Below are 24,733 nucleotides of genomic sequence, written 5' to 3' on the forward strand. Positions count from 1 at the left end.
CAGTAGGACGGCTTCTCGTCAGACTTGTCCTTGCAGTGGGAGACGCCGTCGCACGTCAGGCTGAAGTTGATGCACTCGCCATTGGCACACTCGAACTCATCTTGAGCTCGGCAGGAGGAATTCACCGCTGGGGAGGAAGGTGGGGGAGCTTCCTGAGGCAGGGCCTTGGGGCTCTGAGTGCCCGTACGCCTCTCCCCCCAGGAACTGAGGCCATCCTGTCGCACCATGATGAAAGGCTTTGTGGGGCTGGGCTGCTAGAGAGTCTGGGAGGAGACGGTCCCCATCTACGCCCAGGGCCCCCCGTCAGTGCCCTCCTCCCTCCTCCCCCTCTCACCCTGGCAGCTGAGGTCGTCCTGGAGGATGCGGCCCCCTCGGCAGGAGCAGTTGACATGGCCTTGGTGAGTGAGCAGACACAGGTCCTGGCAGCCCCCGTTGTTGATGCGACAAGGGGAGAGTTCGCCTGAGGCAGGGATGGAGGACAGTGGGCTAAGCGCGTCCTCTGCTGTGCACATGCAGGACGCCCCCCTACCCCCAACAGCTTCGCTGAGCTTCCTGGCGCCGCCTGTGACACGGTGGCTCACGGCTGGGGCGGGGGCTGCCGTGGGAAGGCCGGGTGGGAGCGTTTGGGTGAGCCTGAGGTTGAGGACGTGTGGGCTCTTAGGTGGGGTGATTGGGGCTCTGAGCCGTACTCTGGGGAGAGTCAAGCCTAAGGTCGTGTGTGTAGTGGTGGGCACCCCGGGGCACGTGTGAGGAGTGTGTGAGAGGCCGGGACGGCTGCAGATCTGTGTGTGGGACCCTTGGTCGTCAAGCCAGTGTGGGACCGTGTCTGTGCACGTGTACACAGAGGGTGGAGTAGGCAGCGCCTGGGACGGGTGTGAGATCAGGTTCTGGCGGGTAGGTGTGGTTCTGAGTGGGAAGAATGGCTAGAGCGTGTGCTGGGGGTGTCCAAAGATGTGAATCAGACCAGTTGTGTGTATGTGTGCGTGTGTGTGTACATGCTGGCACAGTGGGCAGGAGAGCAAGGCTGGTGGCAGCGGCCCCACTCACAGCTGTTGGTATCATTGGCCACGGCGATGATGCCCATGGGCTGCTGGGGGATGTCCACGCGCAGCAGCTTCATGTCACTGCCCACGTACTTGTTGGCCCGTTGCACGGCCCGCCGCACCCAGTCGGTCCAGAAGATGTGCTCCCCATACACAGCCAACCCGAAGGGGTGGACGGGCTCTGACTTCAGGATCACCTGGGGAGACAGCATCAGCCCGTCAAAGGGATCACTCTCGCCCCCACCTCCACCCCCTGCAGCTGGCTCCAGGGACCAGGGGCCCGGCTCCTTAGACACAGTCGCAGAAGGGGCAGGATTTGCAGAGACCTGTGATCACCTTCCTCATTTAACTGCTGAGGAAACCAAGCCTGGAAGGCTGAGGATGGCGAAGTGGCAAGGTCAGGGTCTGACTGGGACTCCCCACTGTCCCCCTGGCTCTTCCCACCATGTCAGGTGACCTCCCTTTCTCCTGCTCCGTGCCTGGGCAATCTCCTCCCTGGCTGACCGGCAGTAGCCCAGCGTCAGCCCCCTCGTGCCGCCCGTCCCGCCTGCCCCGGAGACTCACATAGCGATGGGAGCCGTCATACTCGCACCGCTCGATCTTGTCTAGGGTAGCGTCGGAGAAGTAGAGCTTCTCGGCCCGGTGGTCGATGGCCAGGCCATTGGGGGTGCGGATGTCCTTCTCGATGAGAGTCAGGACGTTGGCTCCTGACAGGGCTGCCCGCATGATGCTGGGGTGCTGCTCGTTCCAATTGGTCCAGAACATCAGGCTGTGGGGAGAGAGTGCCACGGAGATCAGGACTCAAAGCCAGGGAGTCCGCCATGGACGGAGCAGGCCCAGGCGTGCAGACAGCCAGACCCGGGGGTCAGCCAGAGTGTCACCTAGACACCTGAGGTTGCACCACAGGCAACCTCAGAGCCACCAAGGCCAACACAGCCCCAGTGCCTGGGAAGGGCTGCCACACAGACAGCTTGCATGTGTGTGCACGTGTGTGCGTGTGTGTGTGTGTGTGTGTGTGTGTGTGTGTGCACAAGTGCTTCTCAGTGTCTATGAAACGGCCACCTGCGTTTACTGAATGTGTGTGTGTATGTGCACAAGTGCTTCTCAGTGTCTATGAAACGGCCACCTGCGTTTACTGAGACAACGTAGCCAAGTGAGTCAGCCTCTGGGGTTCCAATCCCGGCTCCAGCACTGACCACCTAGGAACCTTAGCAAGTTACTTAACCCCTGTGTGCCTCAGTTTCCCACTCTATGAAATAGGAATACTACTACTACCTGCCCCATAGAGTGGTCTGAGGATTAAACGACAGCTGTGTGTTCTATGTGAGAATTTTCTATTACTTTTTCCTTCATTTCTCTCTTCTCCTGGCATTCAGGAAACCGTTGAGTGTCTAGTGTGTCCTAGGTCCTGGGGATGCATGGATTCTACCATCAAGTTCCCAAGAATCGCCTTCTCCATAATTTAAGGCCTTTGCATATTTGGGATCTGAGCCTCAGCTTTGCCCCTTACCAGCTCTGACCTAAGCATCCCTCTTGGCCCCTCTGAGCCTCGGCTTCCTTTCAGTGAAGGAGGTGGTGGGAACGCCCAGCCATGCAGTGCTTCTCGGGTGGGGGTGGTGGCGAGGCCCCAGAGGTGGGTGTGGAAGACCCCCGGGCTGGTCAAGCACTACACCGGTGTGAGTGTGGTCCTCAGACCACCTGCATTGGATGGCGATTCCTGGGTCTTTGTCCTGGAGATTCACGTGCAGTTAGGGTAGCGTGAGGCCAGGGAACCAGACGTGCCAGCGCTCCCCAGGCCACCCTCATGCACCCTGGACTTTGGAAAGCATTGAGCTACACCAAAGCCAGATCCGCTTTTCAGTTCCCTCACAGGACCTGCCCTCTGCCTCCCAACCCCCAGACCCCTGTGTCCCTCATCCTTCTGCTGTTCTGGCTACAGAGGTGTCTTGCAGAGCTGCTGGACTTATCTCCTCAAACCTCTCCAGGTCTCACTCTTTTGAACACTCCCCCTCCCCCGTCTCTCCATCTTGCCACTGTGCTCAGGTAGGAAAAGGATGCTTCCCTCCCATTAGGGAGGTGCTGGCTGCTCCTGAGCCCATGAGGATACAGCTCTGGTTTTAAAGGCCTCATCAGGGGAACGGGCGGGGTTCTGGTGGTTCCTGGAATCAGGATGGGTGCAGATGGAGGCATCGCCCTCTGGCCTCAAGAGAAAACGGGTGTCCCAAGGCAGCTGCTAGTGTCATCTTCCTCCCCATCAGGGACACCCACACCCTCAGGTACAGCACACTCTGTGCTGGGAAGCGGCTTTCCTCCTATCATTATAAACTGCTCCACGTGGCAGAACAATCCGTGCTGTCACTGTGGATTCCAACTTTGGTAAAACCACTCCCCGGGAAAGGGCCGTGGGCAATGGTGGGGAGGCTTTCCTGAGGGGCAGGCAGTCAGCACCCAGGGTTGCGGTGACTTTCTAACCGGGCTGGGGGAGGCCGCTGCCCCCTCCACACTGGCTCCCTCCCGTTCCTCCAAAGTGCTCGCTCCTTCTGGCCAAGGGAGGGCCTCTCCCAGACAGTTCGGCTCTTTCTCCTGTGCCCTGCCCGGCTTCAGTTCACCCTGTCGTCTCGCAGACCTGGCTCATGCATTGCCCCCTTGAGAATACATTCCCTGACTTCCAGCCTGGGTCAGGTCCTCGTCACCCACTCATGGAGCTCCCTGCAGCCTCGTGAGGGCAAGAATCAAATATGCCGACAAAGGGCTGACACAACCCTGCTCCCCATCAGATCCTCAGCACGTCGCTGGCTCTCAAAACCCATTTGCCGAGTGAAGGACTGAGTCCCCGGAGCTCAGAGCAAAGGAAATTAATCGGCTCTGAATCAAACATGAGAGGCAGGCCGGGGGGCCCAGAGCACGGCCTCTCCATGGAGGCTCCAGGCTCACGAGGGACGGGCCCGGGGGGGCCAGGCCCAGGCAGGTGAAGCCGCCGAGGGTCACAGCGGGGAAGACGGGATCTCCGTCATGAGCCGCGTACGTGGGGGACAGGACTGAGGCAGGAAGGACCCTCGAGCGAGCTGGTTGGCGGTGTCGGGCAGGCCGGCTTTGGGCCAGGCGTGAGTTACATCAGGGTAAGGAATCTAGGTTTGGTGCACTCACTGTTTCTAAATAGCTGCTTTTGGGTTTTGTTTGTTCCTTAGTTTCCGAGTAAAGCTTTGGGAAAACATTCCAAGCGCTGCTAAATCCAGGGGAAAAACGTTTTGCTAGAATGTGGGCCAGCAGTCCTAAGGTGAGGCTGGGGGCTCACTAGAGGTCCATGTGATGGGGCCGGGGGCTGCCCCTGCAGGAGAGCAGAGTGGAGGCTGGGGGTGTGTACCATGCCGGGGGGTTTCCTCCCAAATTCTCCCGTGGCAACCTTAGCCCAGCCTCCTGGGCTTCCTCAAGCCTGTCCCCCGGCCCCCCCCCGGCCCCCCCCCGCACCCCCAGCCCCAGCCCCTCAACTGGGCTGGGTGGCTGAGGCCCCTTGCCGTCCTTCCCTGCCTGGAGCCCTCCCTCCTGTGACGCTTGCTCAAAGCCCTTATCCGGCTGCCCTTCCCTGGCCTTTGCAATTCCAGGCCCTGTGCCAACCCACTGCCCCCGTGCTGCCTCTTGGTCATCGTATCCAGCCCTGTGCGGTCAGCAGTTTCCCACCAGTGGTTTCTCTCCCCAGCTAGGTGGCTTGAATGGGCCCAGCTCAAGGCTTCCACACAACAGGCGTTCAGTGAACAACCTTTGCTTGAAGCTTGGAGACCCAGAAAGACAGAGGACCCACTATGTGCCTTGAACACGGCTCTCTGATGAATGAATCAATTAATCACCAAGCCAGAGGGTCCTCCACAGCTCTCTCATCCTCCTCTTGATGAGGCACCTGAAATGCTATTGTCCTCATATTACAGATGAGGAAACCAAAGCTCAGAGAGGTCACGCAGCTGGTCTAAGGTCACACAGCAAGGAAGTGGCTGAGCTCAGGTTAGAGCCAGCCTCTCCTGCTCCTGCATCCCCTTTCCTGGTCTGCCTAGGGGCAGTTCCTGCCACCCTGTGGCCCACTGTCCCCATGCCCTGGGCCCGCAGCTCACTTCTGGCACTCATCCAGCACAAAGGCCCGTGGGTGGTCGTCTCCAGACATGGTGATGACCGTCTCACGCTCGAAGGCCCCTGGGCGGGTCTGGTCCACCGTGTGGCGGGTGATGGTGGATGTCGTGTAGCTTGTCCAGTAGAGAGTATCCCAGCCACGGTGATAGGCCAGGCCTTCCACAGAGCCCACGTCTGCGAGGAGACAGGAGCAGCGATGGGTCAGGACAGGGCCAGAGAGCAGAGCGAAGGGGCAGCCTGGGCATCCCCACGCTAAGGGGATGGCCTGGGGCACCCTCTCCCTTGGCGTATGTGGGGCTGGATGGGAAGTGTGGGAGCTGGAGAGTGTGTGTGGGTGTGGCCCTCGGTGCCCCCAGCCCCTTCTGCACCCCCCTATTTCCCACCCAAATGATCCATGGTCCATCCCCCTAACCCTTCTTTCTGTGTCCTCCCACGGCTGGATAGATTTGGCTTTATGCTGTGGTCACACTTCCTGGAGCTCAAGTTCTACCAAGTTGGGCGCAAACTGGATTTCAGTAAATCAGATCCCACGTGGGCTGTACTGGGGAGCTTCCTACTTAAAAAGACCCTGAACTGAATTGTCTGGTAGACATCTTAGGCTCAGGTTAAGAACTAAGTGCATGATGAAAGAGACGTAGCAGAACTTAGGTTAAGAGAAAAAGCCTCAGGGGTTTCAGTGACTTCAAGCTGTCTGGCGATGTGGTTGCCAGAAAGCTGTATTAATAGAAGTATTGTAGCCCAAACAATGGCCCGGAGAGAGGGGACACTTCTGCCAGTCTCTCCCGATCAAGCTACGATTACAGAGTATCGAGTTTAGCTTTGGACACTACATTTTTAGACAGATGTGGGGACTGGATTCTGTGAGGCAGAAAAGGGCCAAGGAGGTTGAAAGACAGGTCTGTTTTTATCACCACTGTATACCCGGCACCTAGTTCCGCGCCTGGCAGGTCTTTACGGACAGGAGTGATAAATGCATGAACAAATGAATGAGTCAAAGGACCTAGGAGCATCCAGCCCGGAGAAGAGAAAACTAGTGGAATAAAATAGCAGTTTTCAAAGAGCTGAAAGGCTGTCCTAGGATGACAGCTCTAACCCCCCCACCCTTTATGGAGCTCACACAATGTGCCCTGTGCCGAGCTAAGCTCTCCCACCTGTCGTCTCAAGTCATCCTGTCTCTGTGCACTGGCGAGCCATCTGAGGCTGAGAGAGCACAGAAAACTCGCCCAAGTGACTAAAATTCTGTGTCTGGGGTCACACCCGCCCCATCTCTGCAATCTGTTCTGTGAGCAGCGGACACACAGAGGAGAGCTTCGGCTTATTCTGTGTAGCCTGGGGGCAGAACCAGGACCAGAGGGAGCCAACTCTGCCTCCAGTTGAGGAGAGACTTTCAAGTAACTGCAATGGGTGCAGTGTGATTCAGTGGCCGTATGTCAGGGACACCGAGGCAGGTGGGATTCCGATCCGGGGCAGGGGTGGGCTGGCTGGTGTCTGCGGCTTCTCTACCCTGAGTCTGTGCTGACCCTCCCTGCACTGCCCCCCTCCACTTGCTGGGAAGAATGGAAGTCTGGGCTCACTCTCCACAATGGTGGTCCTGCCCGAGCCATCGTCATTGATCTGCTGGATGTTCCCAAAGTGGATGTCGCTGAAGAAGATGCGGTTGGGGGTGCCCGGGGAGTTGCCTGCTCGGTAGTCGAAGGCCAGAGCGATGACGTTCTTCATGTGCTCAGGGTCCTCGAAGGGCTGCACCGGTGCGTTGAGGTTGCGCTCATCCGACAGGTGGATGCTCTTGAGGATGGTGCGCTCCGAGTAGAGCAGGTAGCCTGCGTACTCGCGGCACGACGCCCCATCTTCAGCCAGCATCCCGTGGGCGCAGGCGCAGGCCCGCTGCCCACCCCCCCGGTACAGGCACAGCTGCTGGCACCCGCCATTGGCCACCGCACACACATTGGTGCCTGGGGGTGGGGGGAAACCGGGAAGGCGGAGGTTACAGAGGTGCCTCTGTCATCTCAGCCGAGGTGGAAACTCTGGTTGGCGCCCGGCTCTGCCTCGGTATCCCCAGTTCAGACAACCCTCCAGGCCCCTGTGCTCAACTCCTCAGCCTCGTGGGACCCTAGAGGGTGTCCTGTGGGTCTAAGTTCTCTCCCAGCCCTTCCCACTCTGGGCTCCCAGGTGGGGCCCTCCGGCCTCTCCTGCCCAGCCCGGAGCCCCAGCCTCACCTTTCTGTCGGTCCCGGTTGAAGACTTTGATGTCTTTGAGCTGGACGCCGATGCCCGTTCGCAGGGGCACGGAGTCTGTGGCGTTGTCCTTGCTCCCGCGCTTGATGGAGCCGTTGGCATGAGTCCTGGGGGAAGGCAAGGGCCACGAGCAGGACGTCATCCGGGGCTGGGGGGAGGGAACGGACGGCCCAGGGGAAGGCCAGGACAGTGGCCCACCTGTCACTCCAGTAGATGAACTCCTCAAACACCGACACCGAGAACATGTCCATGTTGTTGCTGGACAGAACTACCTCGCGGTCCTCGCCCGTCTCCAGGTCGATCCGCTCGATCTTGTCGGTCCGGGCGTCGCACCAGTATAGCTTCCCATCCTGCGGGCCGGAGGCATCCGCTTCACTGCCAGTCCCCACGTCCCACTCACTCCTGCCTCTCTCGTCTTTCCCCTCCTTCCTCCACATCTTCCCGCTCCCTGAAATGCCGATCTGTCGACCTCTCGGCATTCTTCCAGTGCCCGCTTCTGAGTGACCCCCTCCGCCATTTCTGGGCTGGTGGAATCCTACTCTGGGTGGGGCGCTGGGCCAGAGGACCCCACGACTCCTTGGGTCCGCATCTACCCACCAATGGGCACATCACACGAGACTCAACGGGGAGCAGGGCACAGGGTAAGGGGAGATGCCCCCCAGAGTACGGGGTCCATCCCATCGGCCCCAGGGCCAAGCCTGCATCCAAACCTGGTAGTCCACGGAAATGCCGTTGGGCCAGCTGATGCTGACGTTAACCAGCACCACTCGCTCAGCGCCGTCCAGGCGAGACCGCTCAATACGCGGATACTGGCCCCACTCAGTCCAGAACAAGTACCTAGGGTGGAGGCGGAAGAGGGGGGGTCAGTCCCCAGAACATGGAGGAGAGGGGGCCTGTGGCCAGAGGGACCGGGCCAGGCCAGAGCCAGGAGTGGTCAGCCTGTCCAGCTCCTCACCCCTTCTCCGGGTGGACAGTGATTGCCCGGGGCTTGTCCAGACCCTGGGAGATGACCACGTAGCGGAAAGAGCCATTGAGCCGGGCAACCTCGATGACGTCAAAGCCCTGGTCTGTCCAGTAGATGTTGCCTGAGGAGGGAGTAAGGGGGAGCTCAGGGGTCGGCTGGGGATGGAGGTACCTGGTTCCCTCCAGCCCCCTGATACCCCTGCTTCTCCCCATCTGTTCCTGCCTACACCTTCTTCTCAGACCCTTCCTTCTGAGATCCCACTTCCCCAGTCCTCCGCCTCACCTGCAGCCCCTTAGCCCTTCCGCAACTCACCTGCGATCCAGTCCACTGCGATGCCCTCCACGCGGCCAATGCCATTGGTCACCACGTCCTCACGCCACGTCTGGTCTCGCTTAGCCCGGCTGATGGTACTCAGGCCCATGTCCACCCAGTAAATGGTGTCATTTTCTGGAGGTGGAGGAGCCAACACGGGGACGCTCAGCAAGGTAGGGGGAAGGTGGGAGGTCAAAATCACGAGGGGATAAGGATAGAGGGGACTGAGAGCTGGGGGGACCAGGGGCTTGGAAGCGGACATAGCGGGGCAGGGGCAGCTGTGGTAAGCGTCGCCCCTTCCAGCTGCGGTCAGGCAGCTTCTCCCTGGAGCCCCAGAGCACACCACCCCAAAGGGAAGGTCATGTCCCACCCCCTCCTGCCACCAAATGTCTCACCAGCATGGAAGTCGATGCCGACAGCCAGGGAGGTCCCCGACACTGGGACCAGGGCGTCTGACTTGTCATTGGGATCCAGGGGGATTCCCCGGATTCCCTCATGCACAGAGTACAGGAGAAAGGAGCCCACACCTGCAACACAAGGACACTTTGGGCATGGGCTTTGCTGACACCCCTTAAGCTTGGCTTCTGTCACCCTCAAACCCTTCTGATACCTTCTCCCAGCCATCACACCTCCCCCCTCAACACATACTCTAGCCTGGGGGCTTGGGCAGGGAGGTCACCTGGCTGGGAGAGAGCGAGCAAGGGAGCATGTGAGACCTACAGTTCCCACTAGAGGGCAGCAGAGACCTGGCTTTCTCTCTGCGCTCTGCCCTCCAGTCCCACTTCAATCCACACAGCCCTGCACCCCCAAAGGTGTTAGGGAGAATCTGGGGAGGACAATAGGACTGGGTGACTCCCAACTCTAGGTTTCCACCTTAATTTCCTCTTTGTCCTCATCCATCTGGTCTGTGTCACACCCCTGTCTCTGACACCTCGCTCCTGAGCCAGTCTCCTTCCCAGTTTCCCATTTCTTACCAGGCGCCACTCTCCACGCACCCTAGAATCCTCCCTTGCCTTTATCCCCTCACACAGCCTGTCCTCAAATGAATCCCCTAAATGGGTCCTGGTTGCTCAGGCTCCCTGAAGAAAAGGACTCATGGCCGAGTGAGTTTGGGGAGACCGCAAACACTAGAGTCGTCCCGTGAAAAATTCTGTGCAGGTGAGTATATTCAAGGCTCTGAGAAAGTGTGCAGCAGAAAAACACTTAAACTTTGTTCAACCCAGTGTTTCCTTCTATAACATCTACCACATCAAAGCGGGAGCTTCCCAGGAGTGCACTTCGGGAAACGCTGTCCTGGGGCAGGCTTGTAAATCAGTCGGCAAGTTCTTGTGAAATGTCTCTGAGTTTCATCCCTTCTCTTCAATCCAGCTGCTAAGCCCCAGCCCAGGCCAACAGCCCCCTGACTGGTCTGACTGCCTTGGTTTCTCCCTCCCCCACTCAGCCGGCTCTCTGCCGCCAGGTTAATCTGCCCCAAACACCACCTTCCAGGTGCTCCTGGCTGAGAACCCGTGGAGCCCCGCCTACCCCACAGCCTCACCCATGGATCCCCACACCCTGCGCCACGCGGGTTGGCACCTCAGGGCCCTGCACACACCCTCCTATTGCTCTGGACCCCTTGCCTTGCGTCTCGTCCCTTCTTCAAACCACACACTCAAATCCTACGTGCCCTATAAAAGCTAGCAGCCAGCACACCTCTGGCGTGAAGTGGCCCTGGCGCCCCCTCTGCTGTCTATTTCTCCAAAATCCTACTGAAGTCAGAGCCACTTCACGCTGGTCGCCCCTCCTGGTTAAGGCTGCAGAGCACAGGGACAGGGGCTTCTGCCCCCTGGCTTCCTCCACGGCAGGGAGCACAGTGGGCGCTAAGCATCTAACCCAGAGAACACTCAATACACCATGAACTCGGTCCTGTCCCCAAGGTGAGAAGAGGAAGGTGGGCTGTAGAGTAGGAAGGGTCGGGTTGGGTTGGGGGCCAGGATCAAGGCGGGGAGCAGGGGCAGGGGCACTGACCCTCGCAGGCCTGCTGGCCACTCCGGAGGCTGTAGCCAGCTGTGCACATGCAGGAGCGGGTGGACTCCGACGTGGGCAGGCAGAGCTGGGAGCAGTCGCCGTTGTTGACGCTGCAGGGGTTGGTGCCCTCGTGGTCTGGGGTCAGGTGAGAGGCAGAGAGAAAGTGTTAGTGGCTCTCCTCGGGACTGCGGTGTCAGGCTCACACCCCTTTACCCTGGACCCTGTGGGGGTCACCACCCAACCCAGCTCTCAGGTCTTCTGTCCTGTAGGGCCCCTGGCCCTTGGGTGTTGAGCAGAGCCTACCCCATTTTCACTCCCATTTGCTTACTTGCCCAGGGGTTCCTGCAGCCCCTCCTGGCCACAGCCCCGACCTCTGTGACCCCCATCCCACTGCCCCTGCCCCTCGCCCCCCGCCTCACCCAGCTGGATGCTCTCATCGTAGACCTTCATGTGCATCACCAGGGTGGTGCTGTTCCGCAGGACCACGGCGCCCGAGCCGTCAGCCTTGTTGCACGTGCCCATCTTCTCTGACGCCTGATCTGCCCACCACAGCTTGTCCCCTGTGGTGGCAGGAGGAGATGAGACCCTGGGGAAGGCCCCGCCCCCAGGCCAGCCCTGTCTCCTGGCCAGTCTGGCCCGCCTGCTCTGCTCTGGTCCCTGCTCCCACCCAGGGGCCCTCACCCATGATGGCCAGGGCGGTGGCCTTGCCCAGCTGGTTCCGCATGGCGTCGATGACCTCTAGCCCACTCCCGTCTAGGTTGCAGCGGTTGATGGTATGGTTCTTGGAGCTGATCCAGTAGAGTTTGCTTTCAGGGAAGTCAATAGCCAGGCCTGGAAGAGGAGGGGGGTGTCACTGCCAGAGAGCATGGCACCAGGGCCAGGATCCAGGAGCCTGACCCAGCTGGGCCTCTCACGTCTGGGGATACAGAGTGAGGTACAGAGTATGCGTGTGGTTTTGGGAGGAGGGTGGTGAGAGCAAGTACTAAGCCAGAAGTTTGGGGAGATGGAGTGACAACTGAGGAGAACCCTGAGAGCACCTCCTGGTGGAGGAACTAGGGGAGGCAGGGCTGCAGGGCAGCAGGGTGAGCTCGTACCCACAGGGCCCCTCTGGCCACTGAAGAGCAGGGTACGGTTGCTGCCGTCCATGTTGGCCACGCTGATGTTGTCACCGTCCGTCCAGTAGAGCTTCCTGGGGGCGCCAGGAGGGGAGGGTCAGAGTCCTCTTCTTCCCCCACCCCACACCCCCTGCTCCCCAACCCTGGGCCCTGGGCCTACCCACGCAGCGGGTGGACAACCAGGCCGTGGGGCTGCTCCAAGCCCTGCACCACCGCATTCTTGAAGGAGCCGTCCAGCCGGGCCACGTTGATCTGCTTCTTGTTGGTGTCATAGCTTGTCCAGAACAGGTTTCGGGACACCCAGTCGACAGCCAGCCCATGGGCATTTGGCAAGTCTGGGGACACAGTGGGGAGTTGTGATTGGGTGTTTTCAGGACACAGGTCAGGAGGCTCGCGGGGAGGGGCCAGCCTGGTTTCTGGGGGAACAGGGATCATGAAACCAGGACTGGAGCCAGAGAGGGAAAAGAATTTGGAGAAGGAACATCAGGACCAAGGGGACCAGGGAGTGGGGCTAGGACCAGGGTTGGGAGCGAGGGCGGGGTTGGGGGGTACCCATGCCCAGTAGGGGTTCCAGGGCCAGGACAGAACCTGCAGAGACAACCGTCTCCACGCCTGTGCCGTTGATGAAGGCCCGCTTGATGGCCTGGGTCCGCACGTCGGACCAGTAAACGCGCTGCTCTCGGGCGTCGTAGTCCAGCACCGTGACGTTGTCAATATCAGGCACCGTGAAGGAGATGATGTAGTTGTAGTAGGGGGCGTCCAGGTCCACGCCCCGGATCTCCATCTGACGTGCGTACAGCAGGAACTTCTTAAACTCTGTGGGCACGGGGCAGGTCACTGACAGCAGCCCCCTGCCTCCACGCTTCCCACCCCCCCCGGATTCTCCTGGTTCCTTCTGTTTGCTGCTGGCCCTTGGCTATCAGGGAGACCCTGTTGGGCATAACCTTCCTGCCGGAGTGCCAGCCTCTTCCTACAGCAGCTGTCTCTGGAGCCTCTCCGTTCAGGATCCTCCCAGCTGAGACTGCCGACCTTCACTTAGAACCTGGAGCTTGGGTACCTGACCCTTTCCCCTTCAGCCTTGGTTTACCCCAGCTCTGGAGGGGGGCCTCCTACCATAGCAGGTGGTGCTGTCCTTGTGGAGCTTCATGAGGTGCGGGCAGGCGCAGGAAACCGTCCGGTTGTAGTTGATGAGGCACAGGTGGGAGCAGGGGCCCCGGCCCCCATTGGCCTCACAGGGGTTGGGAGCTGGGAGGGCAGGGGAAAGCAAGAGCATCCAGTGACCCTACTGGCCCTGCTCACCTGGCCTTCACCCTCTCCACTCCCCTTCCTGTCCCAGCATCGCTGCTGCCAGGCCCGCCTCTGTCAGCAGGCTGGCTCACCCCCACCGCCCCAGCATAGACCCCTCCTCTCCTGGAAGCTTCTACAGAGGCTGCTGGCCCCTTTCTGGTCCCTTACCCATGGGCTGCCGGGAGGGGTGATACACCTGCAGGTCGAAGGGCTGGGTGTTGGTCCTCTGTACCACGGTGACATTGTGGCCGGTCCACTTGTTGGCCTTGGCCAGCGTGTTTGTCCGCCAGTCCGTCCAGTACACCTCGCCACCGTACAGTGTCACTGCAAACGGGTGCGACAGGAACTCGTGTCCCCGAAGCACCTCCATGTGACCGGAGCCGTCGTAACGGGCTGAGTAAATGGCGTCTGACCTGAGAGCGTGGTCGGGGCAGAGTGAGGAGCCGGGTGGGGACCTCAGACCTCGGGGCACGTGGCCTGGGGCTCCCACCCTCCATGCCCCAGCCCACGGCACCCTGTGGAGCAGGAACCACGTGGCTCGAGGTCTGGGATCCCAGCTCTGACCCCAATTCCCCTGACCCAGGTCTTTCAGCTTGCTTCTTCCCAGGGCTGCTGTTAGCACACAGGGCTGTGGTGAAGACTAGAAAAAGGGACCCCCTTTGGGGACACCACCTAGAAAAAGTCTCCCCTCTCCCTGGGCAGACAAGAGTCCCTAGGAGAGCACACAGATGTGTGAGTGAGGATGGCGTTGCACTTCGGCCCTCGGCGGGCACTCCCGTGCAGGGGGCAGCCCTGCCTCTACCCTCTTCCATCTGCACCTCTTCCCCAGCCCAGACTCTCCTCTCACTCAGTCCTCTTCCTGGGCCCTTGGCCGTGTGGCTCTGGCTCCAGCTCCCCCGGGTCTTCTCACCACCCTCATGGCTGCCGGGTCCTGGGACCCTTGGCTCCACCCTGTCCCTACGGAAGAGGGGAGGATGGAGGCCCTCATGGCTGCCGGGTCCTGGGACCCTTGGCCCCACCCCGTCCCTACGGGGGAGGGGAGGATGGAGGCCCTCATGGCTGCCGGGTCCTGGGACCCTTGGCCCCACCCCGTCCCTACGGGGGAGGGGAGGATGGAGGCCCTCATGGCTGCCGGGTCCTGGGACCCTTGGCCCCACCCCGTCCCTACGGGGGAGGGGAGGATGGAGGCCCTCATGGCTGCCGGGTCCTGGGACCCTTGGCCCCACCCCGTCCCTACGGGGGAGGGGAGGATGGAGGCCCTCATGGCTGCCGGGTCCTGGGACCCTTGGCCCCACCCCGTCCCTACGGGGGAGGGGAGGATGGAGGCCCTCATGGCTGCCGGGTCCTGGGACCCTTGGCCCCACCCCGTCCCTACGGGGGAGGGGAGGATGGAGGCCCTCATGGCTGCCGGGTCCTGGGACCCTTGGCCCCACCCCGTCCCTACGGGGGAGGGGAGGATGGAGGCCTCCTGGATGAGGCGCCGGTGCCGACCTGGCGTCGATCCAGAGGATGCGCTTCTCCAGGTAATCCACGGTGAGCCCGTTGGGCCAGCCCCCAGAGCCCGTCTCCCGGTGGATGGTGCGGCGCCCAGCCCCACTCATGGAGGCTGCCTCGATGCGGGGCAGGCTGGCATCCCAGTCCGTCCAAAACAAGATCCTGGGGAGCGGGGAGGGGGTCAGGATGGCCAAGGGCGAGGCCCGGGGAAGGGGCTCTGCTAGGATCCTTGGTGAAGGCCGGAGGGAGCAAATAGCATTGAGGAGGCAGCTACGCCTGGCCCGGCCTGGCCGAACGAGGCTTCAGGGGGGTCATGAGGCCAGAACAGGGCTGGGCGGGGTCCTCACCCATCCCGGGGATCCAGTGCAATCGCCCTTGGGTGCTCAATGTCACCGGCCAGCAGCGTGGTCCGAAGGGTCCCATCCAGCTTGGCCACCTCAATCTGGTCCAGGTTACTCTCCACCCAGTAGATGTTGCCTGCGATCCAGTCTACAGCCAGGCCCTCGGGTGTGGCTAGGCCGTACTGAATCACCACCTCGAAACTGGTCAGGGCTGGAGAAGAGAGGTTGCAGGAGGTTAGAATCGCCTGGGGTGGGGTGAATTCACGAATCTAGGAACCCTGGATGGCCCACCCTCAACCCTGACACCTCTGCAAACACCTCTGGTGTGCTCCAGATTTGACTGGGGTTCCCAGAGCCGCCGCTCTCCTCACCCAGGCCCCCTGCCCCAGGAGGTCAAGTAGAAGCCTGGCTTCTAGAACACTGGAGAAGGGGAAGTGGCAGCTATCTTCTGCCTGCAACTCTCTGAAGGGCTAATCCCTGGTAGGAGGTCAGAGCAGAGTGTGAGGGCTTTGGGGAACAGACCTAGACCCAATATGAGGCAGACAGAACTTTCTAGAGGTTTTTCAATGGTTTTATATACATATATGTGTGTACATATATATGTATATATATGTCATTAATTTAGAAACCATTACATAGTGTGAACATTTTCACAGTCTACTAAGCCATCCTCTTGTTGATGGATATTTGAGATGGTTCCAGGGTTTCTCTATGACAAACAATACCAACTCCTCTAGTAAACTGTGCTTCTTTTAAGTCTTTGCTCAGACGTCAGCTTCTCAGGGGGCCTTCCTTGACCATCCTATTCAAATGCCACCCCCGTTCTCCCTACCCACCTTGCCTCCTTTCTTTTTATCCACAGTGCTACCCGCTCTGTCACAGTCCGTGCTGTACTCATTTGCTGTGTTTATATCTGACGTTCCCACTGGTGTGTAAGCTCCATGAGGGCAGGCATTTTGGCCCGTTTGCTCCCTGCTGTCTCCCCTGGGCCCGGTGTGTGTAGCAGGGGCTCAGGAATGTGGGGTTTTTTTGTTTTTTTGTTTTGGCCGCGCCGAGGGGCATGCGGGATCTTAGTTCCCCGACCAGGGATCAAACATGCGCCCCCTGCAGTGGAAGCGTGGAGTCTTAACCACTGGACCACCAGGGAAGTCCCAGGAATGTGTATTGTTAGTGAAGGAAATCTGTGATGGGTCAGGCCGCCTTGGACAGCAGGCAGGGTTCAGGTACCACCCCCCCCCCCACCAAATGCCTTTTTTCTTGCAAGCCTGCAATTCTGGCCATTTCAAAGAAAGGCTGGTCATTTTGTTAATTATCAGTCTGGCAGCTCTGCTGACAATAATTACGGGGCGTCAGGCACTGAGACCCACAGCAAAATCTAACCCAATTAACAAGAGTGTGGGGGACAGGGGAGCTAAGGGCCTCTGCTCCTGGCAGCCTGCATCCGGTCCCATGGTTCTGAGTGCCCAAGGGCCCGGTCTGGGTGCACTGGGCCTCGCGTCGGTCCTGGGCAGGCGGTGGTCACCTCCATTGTCCAGCAGCTTCCCGCGGTAGATCTTGTCCTCCACCACGTCGGTCCAGTAGAGGGCGCTCTGGCTGAGGTGGAAGTCCAGGGCGATGGTGTTCCGCAGGCCGGGCACCAGGACGCTGTAGTCCCCTTTGTGAAGGTCGATGCGCCGGATCTCATGGCGGTTGGAGAAGATGATAAACGGCTTGAAAGGGTCTGAGGAGGAGTGTGATAGGGTCACAAGGGGCCTGTTGCCTCCGAGCCACCCTGTCCAGGGGAAGGCCCACCCTGTCCTGGGCCCTGGCACCAGGCCTGGATGGAAAGCTCAGCCTCCGGCATTCGGCCGCCCGAGTCCAGCCTACTGCAGCTCAGGGGGCTGCCCGGCCTGCCCAGCTGCCCGGCCACCCCAACCCACGTCTCACCCAGGCTGCGGCAGCTCTCGCCGTCCGGCTCCAGCACCCAGCCCTCATAGCAGGAGCACTTCACACTGAACTTGTTCTGGTCGCACTTCTGGCTGCACTTGAGGTGCTTGGCGCAATAGCTCTGGATCTGGCACGTGTGGTTGTCAGGCCCCAGCTCCATGCCCAGAGGGCACGAGCACACTATGCCTTCGCCAGGTGCCACCGAGCAGTTGTGGCTGCAGCCACCGTTGTTCAGAGAGCACTGGTCTGGGGGGTGGGGAGCGAGGGACAGGACCAGGGTCAGGATCTGGAAGGAGGCAGGACCGTGGCCTGGCTGGGCCCCAAGTCCCCAGTAGCCGAGACGGCACCCTGGCACCCTGCCTGTGGCGTCCTTCCCATTCCTCTGTCCCACTGCTTCCCAGGCTCCCTCGGGACCAGGGTTGGGACCCTGGCACCCACCACGTAGGACCAACCCTCTCCTTCCCCTGAGGAGCACCCCTCCATTGTGGCTGCATCTCTCTCTGGCCTCTATTTCCCTGCCCCTTCTTGAGCCCACCGTGGGGGCCCCAGCCTTTCGCCTCTTTCTGGGAGGGTCCCCTTTCCTCTCTCTCTCCTGAGGTAGGTGTGATTTGGAGGGGTTGTGGTAGGGAGTGTCCTGCTCTGGGTCCTCTGACATGCCCTGGGACCTGCCAGCCCTGAAGGATGACCCGTCAGCAGTTCTCAGGGCCAGTCCTTATCTCCTACTCTTCTCCTCCGAGAACCTGACTCTGCTTGGCTCAGAGGAGATAAGGCTGCTCTGCACGGCTCTGCAGCACGAGCCGTGGCTGAGTGGGCTGCGCCTGCAGGGTGGGGCTGCGCTGCACTGTCTCCGCAGCACTTCACGAGCGGTGTGACCTTGGGCCAGTTACTTAACCTCTCTGAGCCTCAGTTTTCTCATCTGTAAGATGGGGGTGAGGATCATATCTGCCTCACAGAGCTCCTTTATGGATTAAATGCTATAACAGTGTGACGCTTAGCACAGCCTCTTGGCAAAGTGAGTCCTAAATCGACACGGGTGTTTGTTAATTGCTCTGGGTACTACTTGCCCAGCTGCCACAGCTGTCCTTTTCCAGTCTGAGGCCTCTCCCCACAGAGCTTGTCCTGTTCCACTGCCCTGGCCTGGCCCAGACTCCTTATCCAGCCCCCCTGCCCACTCCTCTGCTGGGGCCTCTCGTAGGCCCAGGCCTCACCGCAGAGCTCTCCCTCGTCCGAGCCATCTCCACAGTCATCGTTGCCGTCACACAGCTTGTCAGGGGGCAGGCAGACCGAGGTGTTGTTGGCACAGGGGTGTGAGGGTGGCCTGCAGGCCAGGGACTCACAGTTCTCCTCATCCGAGTTGTCCTCACAGTCGCTGTCGCCATCACACACCCATGCTTTGCTGATGCACCGAGCTGGGGGATGGGTAGAGCATGAGGGGCCAGGCCTGGGCAGCAGGGCTCTCTGTGCCCTTCTTCCCAGACCCAGTGAGCTTCTCTAACAGGGTCACGACTACAAGGCCTTGGGGTCCACTAGGAACCTTGAGGCTTTTTCTGTCAAATTCACATGGGCAACAAAGAAGGTAGGAATCTGTAGGAGGTGTTGAAGCTCAACACTGGTGAGGGTTTTGGCTCCCAGGGCCCTTAGTGCAGGCCCTGGCCCCTGCATGCCTTCCCCCTTGCATCAGGCACAAGCTTTTTCTGTGCAGCCTTTTGCCTCACAATGTCCCCACCCCACTCCTCACAGCACAGTGCTGTCTCCCTTGCCACTGCTCTGCTCTCAGCAGGGTCTCCTCCTGTCCATGTTGTTTCCCTTCAGTCCTTTTTACCAGAGTCTTTGCAGCCAAACTTGACATTGGGGTCACAGACGTGGGTCACTCCCTCACAGCTCTTCTCGTCACTGGAGTCCATGCAGTCAGTGTCCCCATCGCAGCGCCACCGCAGGGGGATGCACAGGCCATCCAGCCGGCACTGGAACTCGTCATTGTGGCAGCCGCCAGGAGGCCTTGTGGCTGCAGGGGGACAGGTGGAGGGCACGGGGGGTGGGGGAGGGGCGGGGGCGGTGAGGGCTGCAGGGCAGCTCTTCCCATATCCTGCTACACCCAGCCTGGGGCTATGAGCTGAGGCAGGGATGGATGGAGAGTTCTCTGAGTCCTGCTGACACCCCTCGAAAGCGCTAACTCAGAGTCAGGGCTATTACACCTTCCAGGACTCAGAAATCACCTCGTCTAATCTCCCTATTTTATACACGAGAGCTTGACTGGATAAGCAATTTGCTAATAAGCCAGAGCTCAAATGCCCCCACCTCAGCCTAGCCTCCGTTTCATTCATTCACTTCACAAACACTTATTGAGCACCTACTGTGTGCCAGGCACTGTTTCAGGTGCCAGCATGAACAAGACAAAGTCCTTACCCTCGTGGAGCTGAAGTCCTAACAGGCAAGAGAAACAGTGAAGACATGACACAAAAATCCAGAATGGAACTGCAGGTAGTGAGCAAGGCTATGCAGACAAAGCCAGGTCAAGGTCAGGGAGGATGGGATGCTACTTGAGACAAGACAGTCAGGAAAGGCCCTTAAGCAGGAGACGTTTGAGCCGAGGCCTGAATGACGTGAGCCATGAGATTAACTGGAGTTGCATTCCAGGAAGAGGGAACAGCTAGTGCAAAGTCTCTGAGGTAGGACCATGCAGGGCATATTGGAAAAGTGCCCAGGGCATATTGAAGGCTGTACAGTTGGAGTACAGAGTGAAGGAGGAGATGAGTGGCAGGAATGCAGGTCAGATAGGTTGGGGGAGTCCTGCAGGCCATGGAGCGGGGCTCAGCAGGAATTCAAAGTGTACAGGGAGCCAGTGCAGGCTCGAGGGCAGGGCCAGGGAGAGATCTGACATGTTCTGTAGGATCACACTGGCTGCTCTGGTGAGATCTGACTCAGGAGTCTGGGGAAGGAGCGGAAGCAGCACCCGAGGCACAGGTGACTGTACACGAGCCTCACCTCACACTCCCGCTCCCCCGACCTGCCCCACCAGGAACACGGTCGACGCGCTCATCTCATGCCTGGACTTCAGCAGCAACCCCCGAGCCGAGTTTCCTTCCTCAGGGCCCCGAACCTCTTTCCAGTCTAATGCCCTTCCAGGATCGTCTTCTGAAAGCATTTCCTACATCTTATCACCTTCCAGCTTTGAGATCCTTTGAAGGTCCCCAGTGCCTGACCTGCTTTCACCTGCTGTTGTAATCTGCCCCCTCCAGGCACTGCCTCATTCCCTGCTGTCCCCTCTAGTCTGAGGGGCCCCACCCAGCCCCACTGGCCCCTGCAGCAGTACTCAGTTTCACCTTCGAAGTCTTACTGCTGGGTTCTCCAGGCCACTCCCACCCTCCATCTAAAGACCCTTCCTCTAGTTACCGGGGGTAAGGGGGGGAAGGATAAAATGGAAGACTGGGATTGACACCTACACACTACTATATATAAAATAGATGACTAATAAGGACCTACTGTATAGCACAGGGAACTCTACTCAATACTCTGCAATGGCCTATATGGGAAAAGGATCTAAAAAAGGGTGGATCTATGTATATGTATAGCAGATTCACTTTGCTGTATACCTGAAACTAACACAACATTGTAAATCAACTATACCCCAATAAAAAAATTAAAAAAAAAAAAAAAAGACCCTCTCTCTTGTCCATTTACCCACAGCCTAATCCCTCTTCGGGGCCCAGTTCAAATCCCACCTCCGCCGGAATGGTCCCAGACCATTCCAGCTCACAACTATAGTTAACAACTGCTACCAATCACGACATCTCTGCTCCCACGGGCCAGGCCCCCGCACACCTCCTCTCACTTCACAGAGGAGGAAGCCAAGGCTCAGAGGAAGCAACTTGTCCGAGTTCACCCAGCTTGTGAGGGGGAGAGAGCTCTTCCCACCTCACCACTTCACGGGGCTCCAGGGGTCCTCTTCTCAGAATCCCAAGGCACTATTACCCGTCCCACTCACCCGACCCTTCTCAGAGACGGCCCTCGAGGCTCAGTGACTGTTTCCTGGGCCTCGGGAGTCCCTCCCCATCCTCCCTCTTAGTGCCGGGCCTGCAGTGGGTACTCAGTGCTTTCAGTACTGTCCCCACTATGCACACCTTAATTCTACAAGGCAGAGGTTGTAAACTGGTGGTCCAGGGGCCAGATGAGGCCTACAGAGAGATTTTGGTCTGCCATGTTTTTAAAACTTTTCAAATCAATTTCCAGTTGTATGGGTTGATCTGCTCTCCCTAAAAAGATGCTGAAGTTCTAACTCACAGTACCTGTGAACATGACCTTATTTGGAAATAGGTCTTCCTTTGCAGACGATCAACTTAAGATGAGGTCATTAGGGTGGGCCCTAATCCAATATGACTGCGTCCTTATATAAAGGGGAAACCTGGACACAGAGACAGACACGCACCCAGCGAGAACGCCATGAAAGACGGAGGCAGGGATCGGGGTGAAGCATGCAAAAGCCAAGGAACGCCAAATATTGCCATCGAACGCCAGAAGCTAGGAGAGAAGCCTGGAGTAGATTCTCCCCCATAACCCTTAGAAGGAACCAACCCTGCCAACATTTTGGCCTTGGACTTCTAGCCTCCAGAACTGTGAGACAATAAATTTCTGTTGTTTAAGCTACTTAGTTTGTGGTTCTTTGTTACAGCAGCTCTAGGAAACTGATGCACCAGTGCTTTAAAATATGGGTAGATTTCACATATAAATCTGCATTTCTGACTTCTCTTGAGGTCAGGGCAATCTCGGGTCTGCATTCTTCCATGGTAACCATCGGCCAGGGATGAGAAACCAACACCCCTTGAGGAGGTCTGTGCCTTCCAGTAACCCCCACCTCCACGGGGGATCCCACAGACGCTAGGTCCCGGAGGCCTCGGCACTGGGGACCCCACAGAGCCAACCCTTCTCTCCTTTGGTCCCCACTGGGCTCATTCACCCCTACCCCTCTGAGCATCCCTTTTTCATGCTACCAGCTACCAAAAACGAGCTGTGTGCCTTCCGCGTACCGTCTCACTGAAACCTCACACCCACGTGATCATGCCCGTGCTATTATCATCCCCACCTTGCAGAGGAAACTCACAGGGGCCCACGGAGATTAAGTAACTTGATCGAGGCCGCCCAGACAGTAAGCTGCAGAGATGGAGCTCAAACCCGAGGCCACCCAACTGCAAAGCCTGAGATCTTAACAGCGTGTGACAATGATTTGTAGACAACCTCCCTCTCCCACAGGACTGGAAACTGCTGAAGGATAAGAGCCACGTCTGGGCTATCTCTGGTTTCCCGATGGTGGCAACACGCTGTGGGGAGGGTGGATGGATGGTGGAATGGTTTGGTCCCCACCCCACTGGTCCCTAGGTGCCCACCCTGGTTGGTGCAGTTGGCGTGTGTCTCATCGCTGTAGTCCCCGCAGTCGTTGTCCCCATCGCAGGTCCAGTGCTCGGGGATGCAGCGCCCGCTGTTACACTTGAACTGGGTGCTAGAGCAGGAGTGGCTGCAGCCGGCCTCGTCACTGTTGTCCCCACAGTCATTGTCTGGGGGGAGGCAAGAAGGGAAGAGGAGGGTGGGGGGTCAGCGAGTGGCCTTCTCTATGACCCCAGCATGGGGCCCCCACTCCCACCTCCCCATTCCCACCCTCCACCCGCCCCATTTCCCCTTTCAGCAGGGTGTGGGAACAGGGGTCCGCTTGCTCTGGGGGAAAGGCAGGGATTTCTCTGGCTCTGGCGGGACAAAGGTGGGCGGAGTAGAGGTGAGGCCTCTCTGCTGGGGAGGGAAGGTGTTAATCAGGCCCCGCCCTGAGCGTGGGCATCACCAGCCCCAAGCTCTGGGCTCCCGGCTCATGAGGGGCACTGCCTGCAGCTGGGAAGGCCGGGGGGGCCCCCTCCTGAAGGCATCTGAGGCTGACTGAGCCAATGTCCCGCTTTCTGGGCCTCGTGGAGCGGGGGGGGCACCAGACTTCCCTTCACATTTTCAAGACGCCTGAGAAGACGGGTTTGGCCGACCCCTTGGGTTGTGTTCCTGCCTCTTCTCCAGCTGCCTCTGCATCTCTGACGTTCTCCTTCCCCCATGTCTTGGTCTTCTTGTCCCCGCCTCTCTGTCATCTCTCCTGTGAAAGGCTCCTTCTGCCCTCTCTGCTTTCCCTTTCACTGTTTTCTTTCTCCCTCTGTCATTTCCTCTCTCTTTTCCCTCCTTGCTCTTCCTTCACATCCTAGGAGCTCTGGGGTGGGGAGCTGCATGGGGCTCCTGGGAGGAGGCCCAAGGCCAGCTGGGGCTCTAGGGGAGATGGTGCATGTGCTTCTATGCACTGACCGGCAGGCTCAGGACAGGTCTTTTCATCAGAGCCGTCCCCACAATCCTTCTCTGAAACACAGAAACCGCCAAGGCAACCATTGGCACACGAGACACGGCAAAGATGAGGGGCAACGTGGGGCTGACCCAATACATCCTCACACACATTAGCCAGGGCTCGAGCCACTGCTGCAACACATCACAACACCACACCAGACACGACCAGAGCCCCAAGACGGCACAGACACAACAGTCCACTGGCCCCCATGGCTGACATCACCTGGTCCAGGGTTGACCGCCAGGTGGGCTCCCGAGTCTGGAGCCAGAGCCTGGAGGGACCCCAGGAGACGGGGTTTGCAGGGAGAATGGCATTGGGCATGGGCTCTCCTTGCTCATCTCTCCCTGGCCCCTGAGCCTCTGCCAGAGGATGGGCAGCTCAGGCCCTGCCCGGGGAGGAATGGCACTGACAGGTGATGGGCGAGGTATCCCCTGGGTCCATCTTGGTTCCCCCACAGTGTTTCTAGCTTGTCCTTATTTCTCCCGGACAACCCAGGGGGACTTCTGTGAACTGGAGGAAGGCCCCGGCTTGATTCTAAAACCCCTTCACCTGCCACCCAGGGCCTGGCTGTGGCTTCTAGCTTGCCTAAGAATCAGGGCAGGTGAAGGGAAACAAGCTCTTACCATTGTCACATCTCCAGTTGATGTTGATGCATCTGCCGTTGTTGCAGGTAAACTGAGTCAGGGGGAAGCAGGTGGGATAGGCTGTCAGGGAGAAAGAGTAGCTGAGTAGGGTCCTCAAGATTATTTAGCAACCCATAACCAGCAGCCCTCAGCCCAGCCAGATGGGGGAGGGAAGGCTAAGTGGAGGTGCCTTGGCCTGGAACTCTGCCCATTCACTCCTACCCCTCTAAGCATCCTTTTTTTCTAAGCAACTAATTACCAAACGCAGGCCGTGTGCTGAGTGCTCTCCGCGCATGATCTCACTGAACCCCTACATCAGTGCTGTGACGTGGATGCCGGTATTATCCCCACTCTGCAGATGAATCTCACAGGGGCCCACGGAGATCGAGCAACTTGCCCAAGGCCACCCAGGTACTAAGTTGCAGGGTCTCTCCAGCACTCCCGCCCCAGGGCACGCTCTCGTGGGCCCTCCCTCCCCGTGCCAGCCTGGCCTTCCTGCTGTCTTGCTCACCACACGAGGCTGACTCATCGGAGCGGTCCCCACAATCGTCATCCAGGTCGCACGTCCAGGAGATGGGGATGCAGCGGCCACTGGCACAGGAGAACTGGTTGGGTGGGCAGGTGCGAGCTGGGGACAGGGATGGGCGTGAGTGCTCACAGCTGAGTCCCCTCTTTAATTTCACTTGCTTTGCTATTATTCTCTGCCTCTCTGGAAGTCTCCCCAAGGACCTCAAAGCTATTCTTCTTAGAGACATCATTCAAAATCACCTACGTGGTCTCACACCGGACGCTTCACCCCGTCTCTCGAGGGGTCGCTGGTGTCCTCCAAGGAGAAGATCCACCCGCCTTGCTTGTCATCCCCAACCTAGAGCTGTGCTCTGTCCCCTGAAAGCACGGGCCTCCCAGC

The 24,733-nt window shown here is 59.1% G+C and overlaps 1 protein-coding gene across 1 annotated transcript in view; it reads right to left on the reverse strand.

The window, feature by feature from the left end:
* Nucleotides 1-24,733, reverse strand: part of LRP1 (LDL receptor related protein 1) — an 80,172-nt gene that overhangs the window by 19,443 nt on the left and 35,996 nt on the right. The window contains exons 18-46 of the mRNA XM_024736604.1: nucleotides 24,338-24,454; nucleotides 23,827-23,907; nucleotides 22,224-22,391; nucleotides 18,665-18,847; nucleotides 18,051-18,251; nucleotides 16,843-17,088; nucleotides 16,439-16,636; nucleotides 14,923-15,127; nucleotides 14,573-14,737; nucleotides 13,250-13,494; nucleotides 12,908-13,039; nucleotides 12,383-12,610; nucleotides 11,955-12,129; nucleotides 11,774-11,868; nucleotides 11,361-11,510; nucleotides 11,099-11,239; nucleotides 10,680-10,814; nucleotides 9,068-9,199; nucleotides 8,673-8,807; nucleotides 8,352-8,481; nucleotides 8,107-8,233; nucleotides 7,595-7,746; nucleotides 7,379-7,503; nucleotides 6,737-7,114; nucleotides 5,147-5,336; nucleotides 1,608-1,812; nucleotides 1,048-1,240; nucleotides 335-460; nucleotides 4-127 (exon numbers count right to left, since the gene is read on the reverse strand). Of these exons, the coding sequence (XP_024592372.1) occupies nucleotides 4-127; nucleotides 335-460; nucleotides 1,048-1,240; nucleotides 1,608-1,812; nucleotides 5,147-5,336; nucleotides 6,737-7,114; nucleotides 7,379-7,503; nucleotides 7,595-7,746; nucleotides 8,107-8,233; nucleotides 8,352-8,481; nucleotides 8,673-8,807; nucleotides 9,068-9,199; nucleotides 10,680-10,814; nucleotides 11,099-11,239; nucleotides 11,361-11,510; nucleotides 11,774-11,868; nucleotides 11,955-12,129; nucleotides 12,383-12,610; nucleotides 12,908-13,039; nucleotides 13,250-13,494; nucleotides 14,573-14,737; nucleotides 14,923-15,127; nucleotides 16,439-16,636; nucleotides 16,843-17,088; nucleotides 18,051-18,251; nucleotides 18,665-18,847; nucleotides 22,224-22,391; nucleotides 23,827-23,907; nucleotides 24,338-24,454 (4,882 nt within the window). The remainder of the gene's footprint in view (nucleotides 1-3; nucleotides 128-334; nucleotides 461-1,047; nucleotides 1,241-1,607; nucleotides 1,813-5,146; nucleotides 5,337-6,736; nucleotides 7,115-7,378; nucleotides 7,504-7,594; nucleotides 7,747-8,106; nucleotides 8,234-8,351; nucleotides 8,482-8,672; nucleotides 8,808-9,067; nucleotides 9,200-10,679; nucleotides 10,815-11,098; nucleotides 11,240-11,360; nucleotides 11,511-11,773; nucleotides 11,869-11,954; nucleotides 12,130-12,382; nucleotides 12,611-12,907; nucleotides 13,040-13,249; nucleotides 13,495-14,572; nucleotides 14,738-14,922; nucleotides 15,128-16,438; nucleotides 16,637-16,842; nucleotides 17,089-18,050; nucleotides 18,252-18,664; nucleotides 18,848-22,223; nucleotides 22,392-23,826; nucleotides 23,908-24,337; nucleotides 24,455-24,733) is intronic.

Source organism: Neophocaena asiaeorientalis, unplaced genomic scaffold, assembly GCF_003031525.2.
Source record: "Neophocaena asiaeorientalis asiaeorientalis breed wild unplaced genomic scaffold, Neophocaena_asiaeorientalis_V1.1 scaffold134, whole genome shotgun sequence".
NCBI classification, from domain to species: Eukaryota; Metazoa; Chordata; class Mammalia; order Artiodactyla; family Phocoenidae; genus Neophocaena; species Neophocaena asiaeorientalis.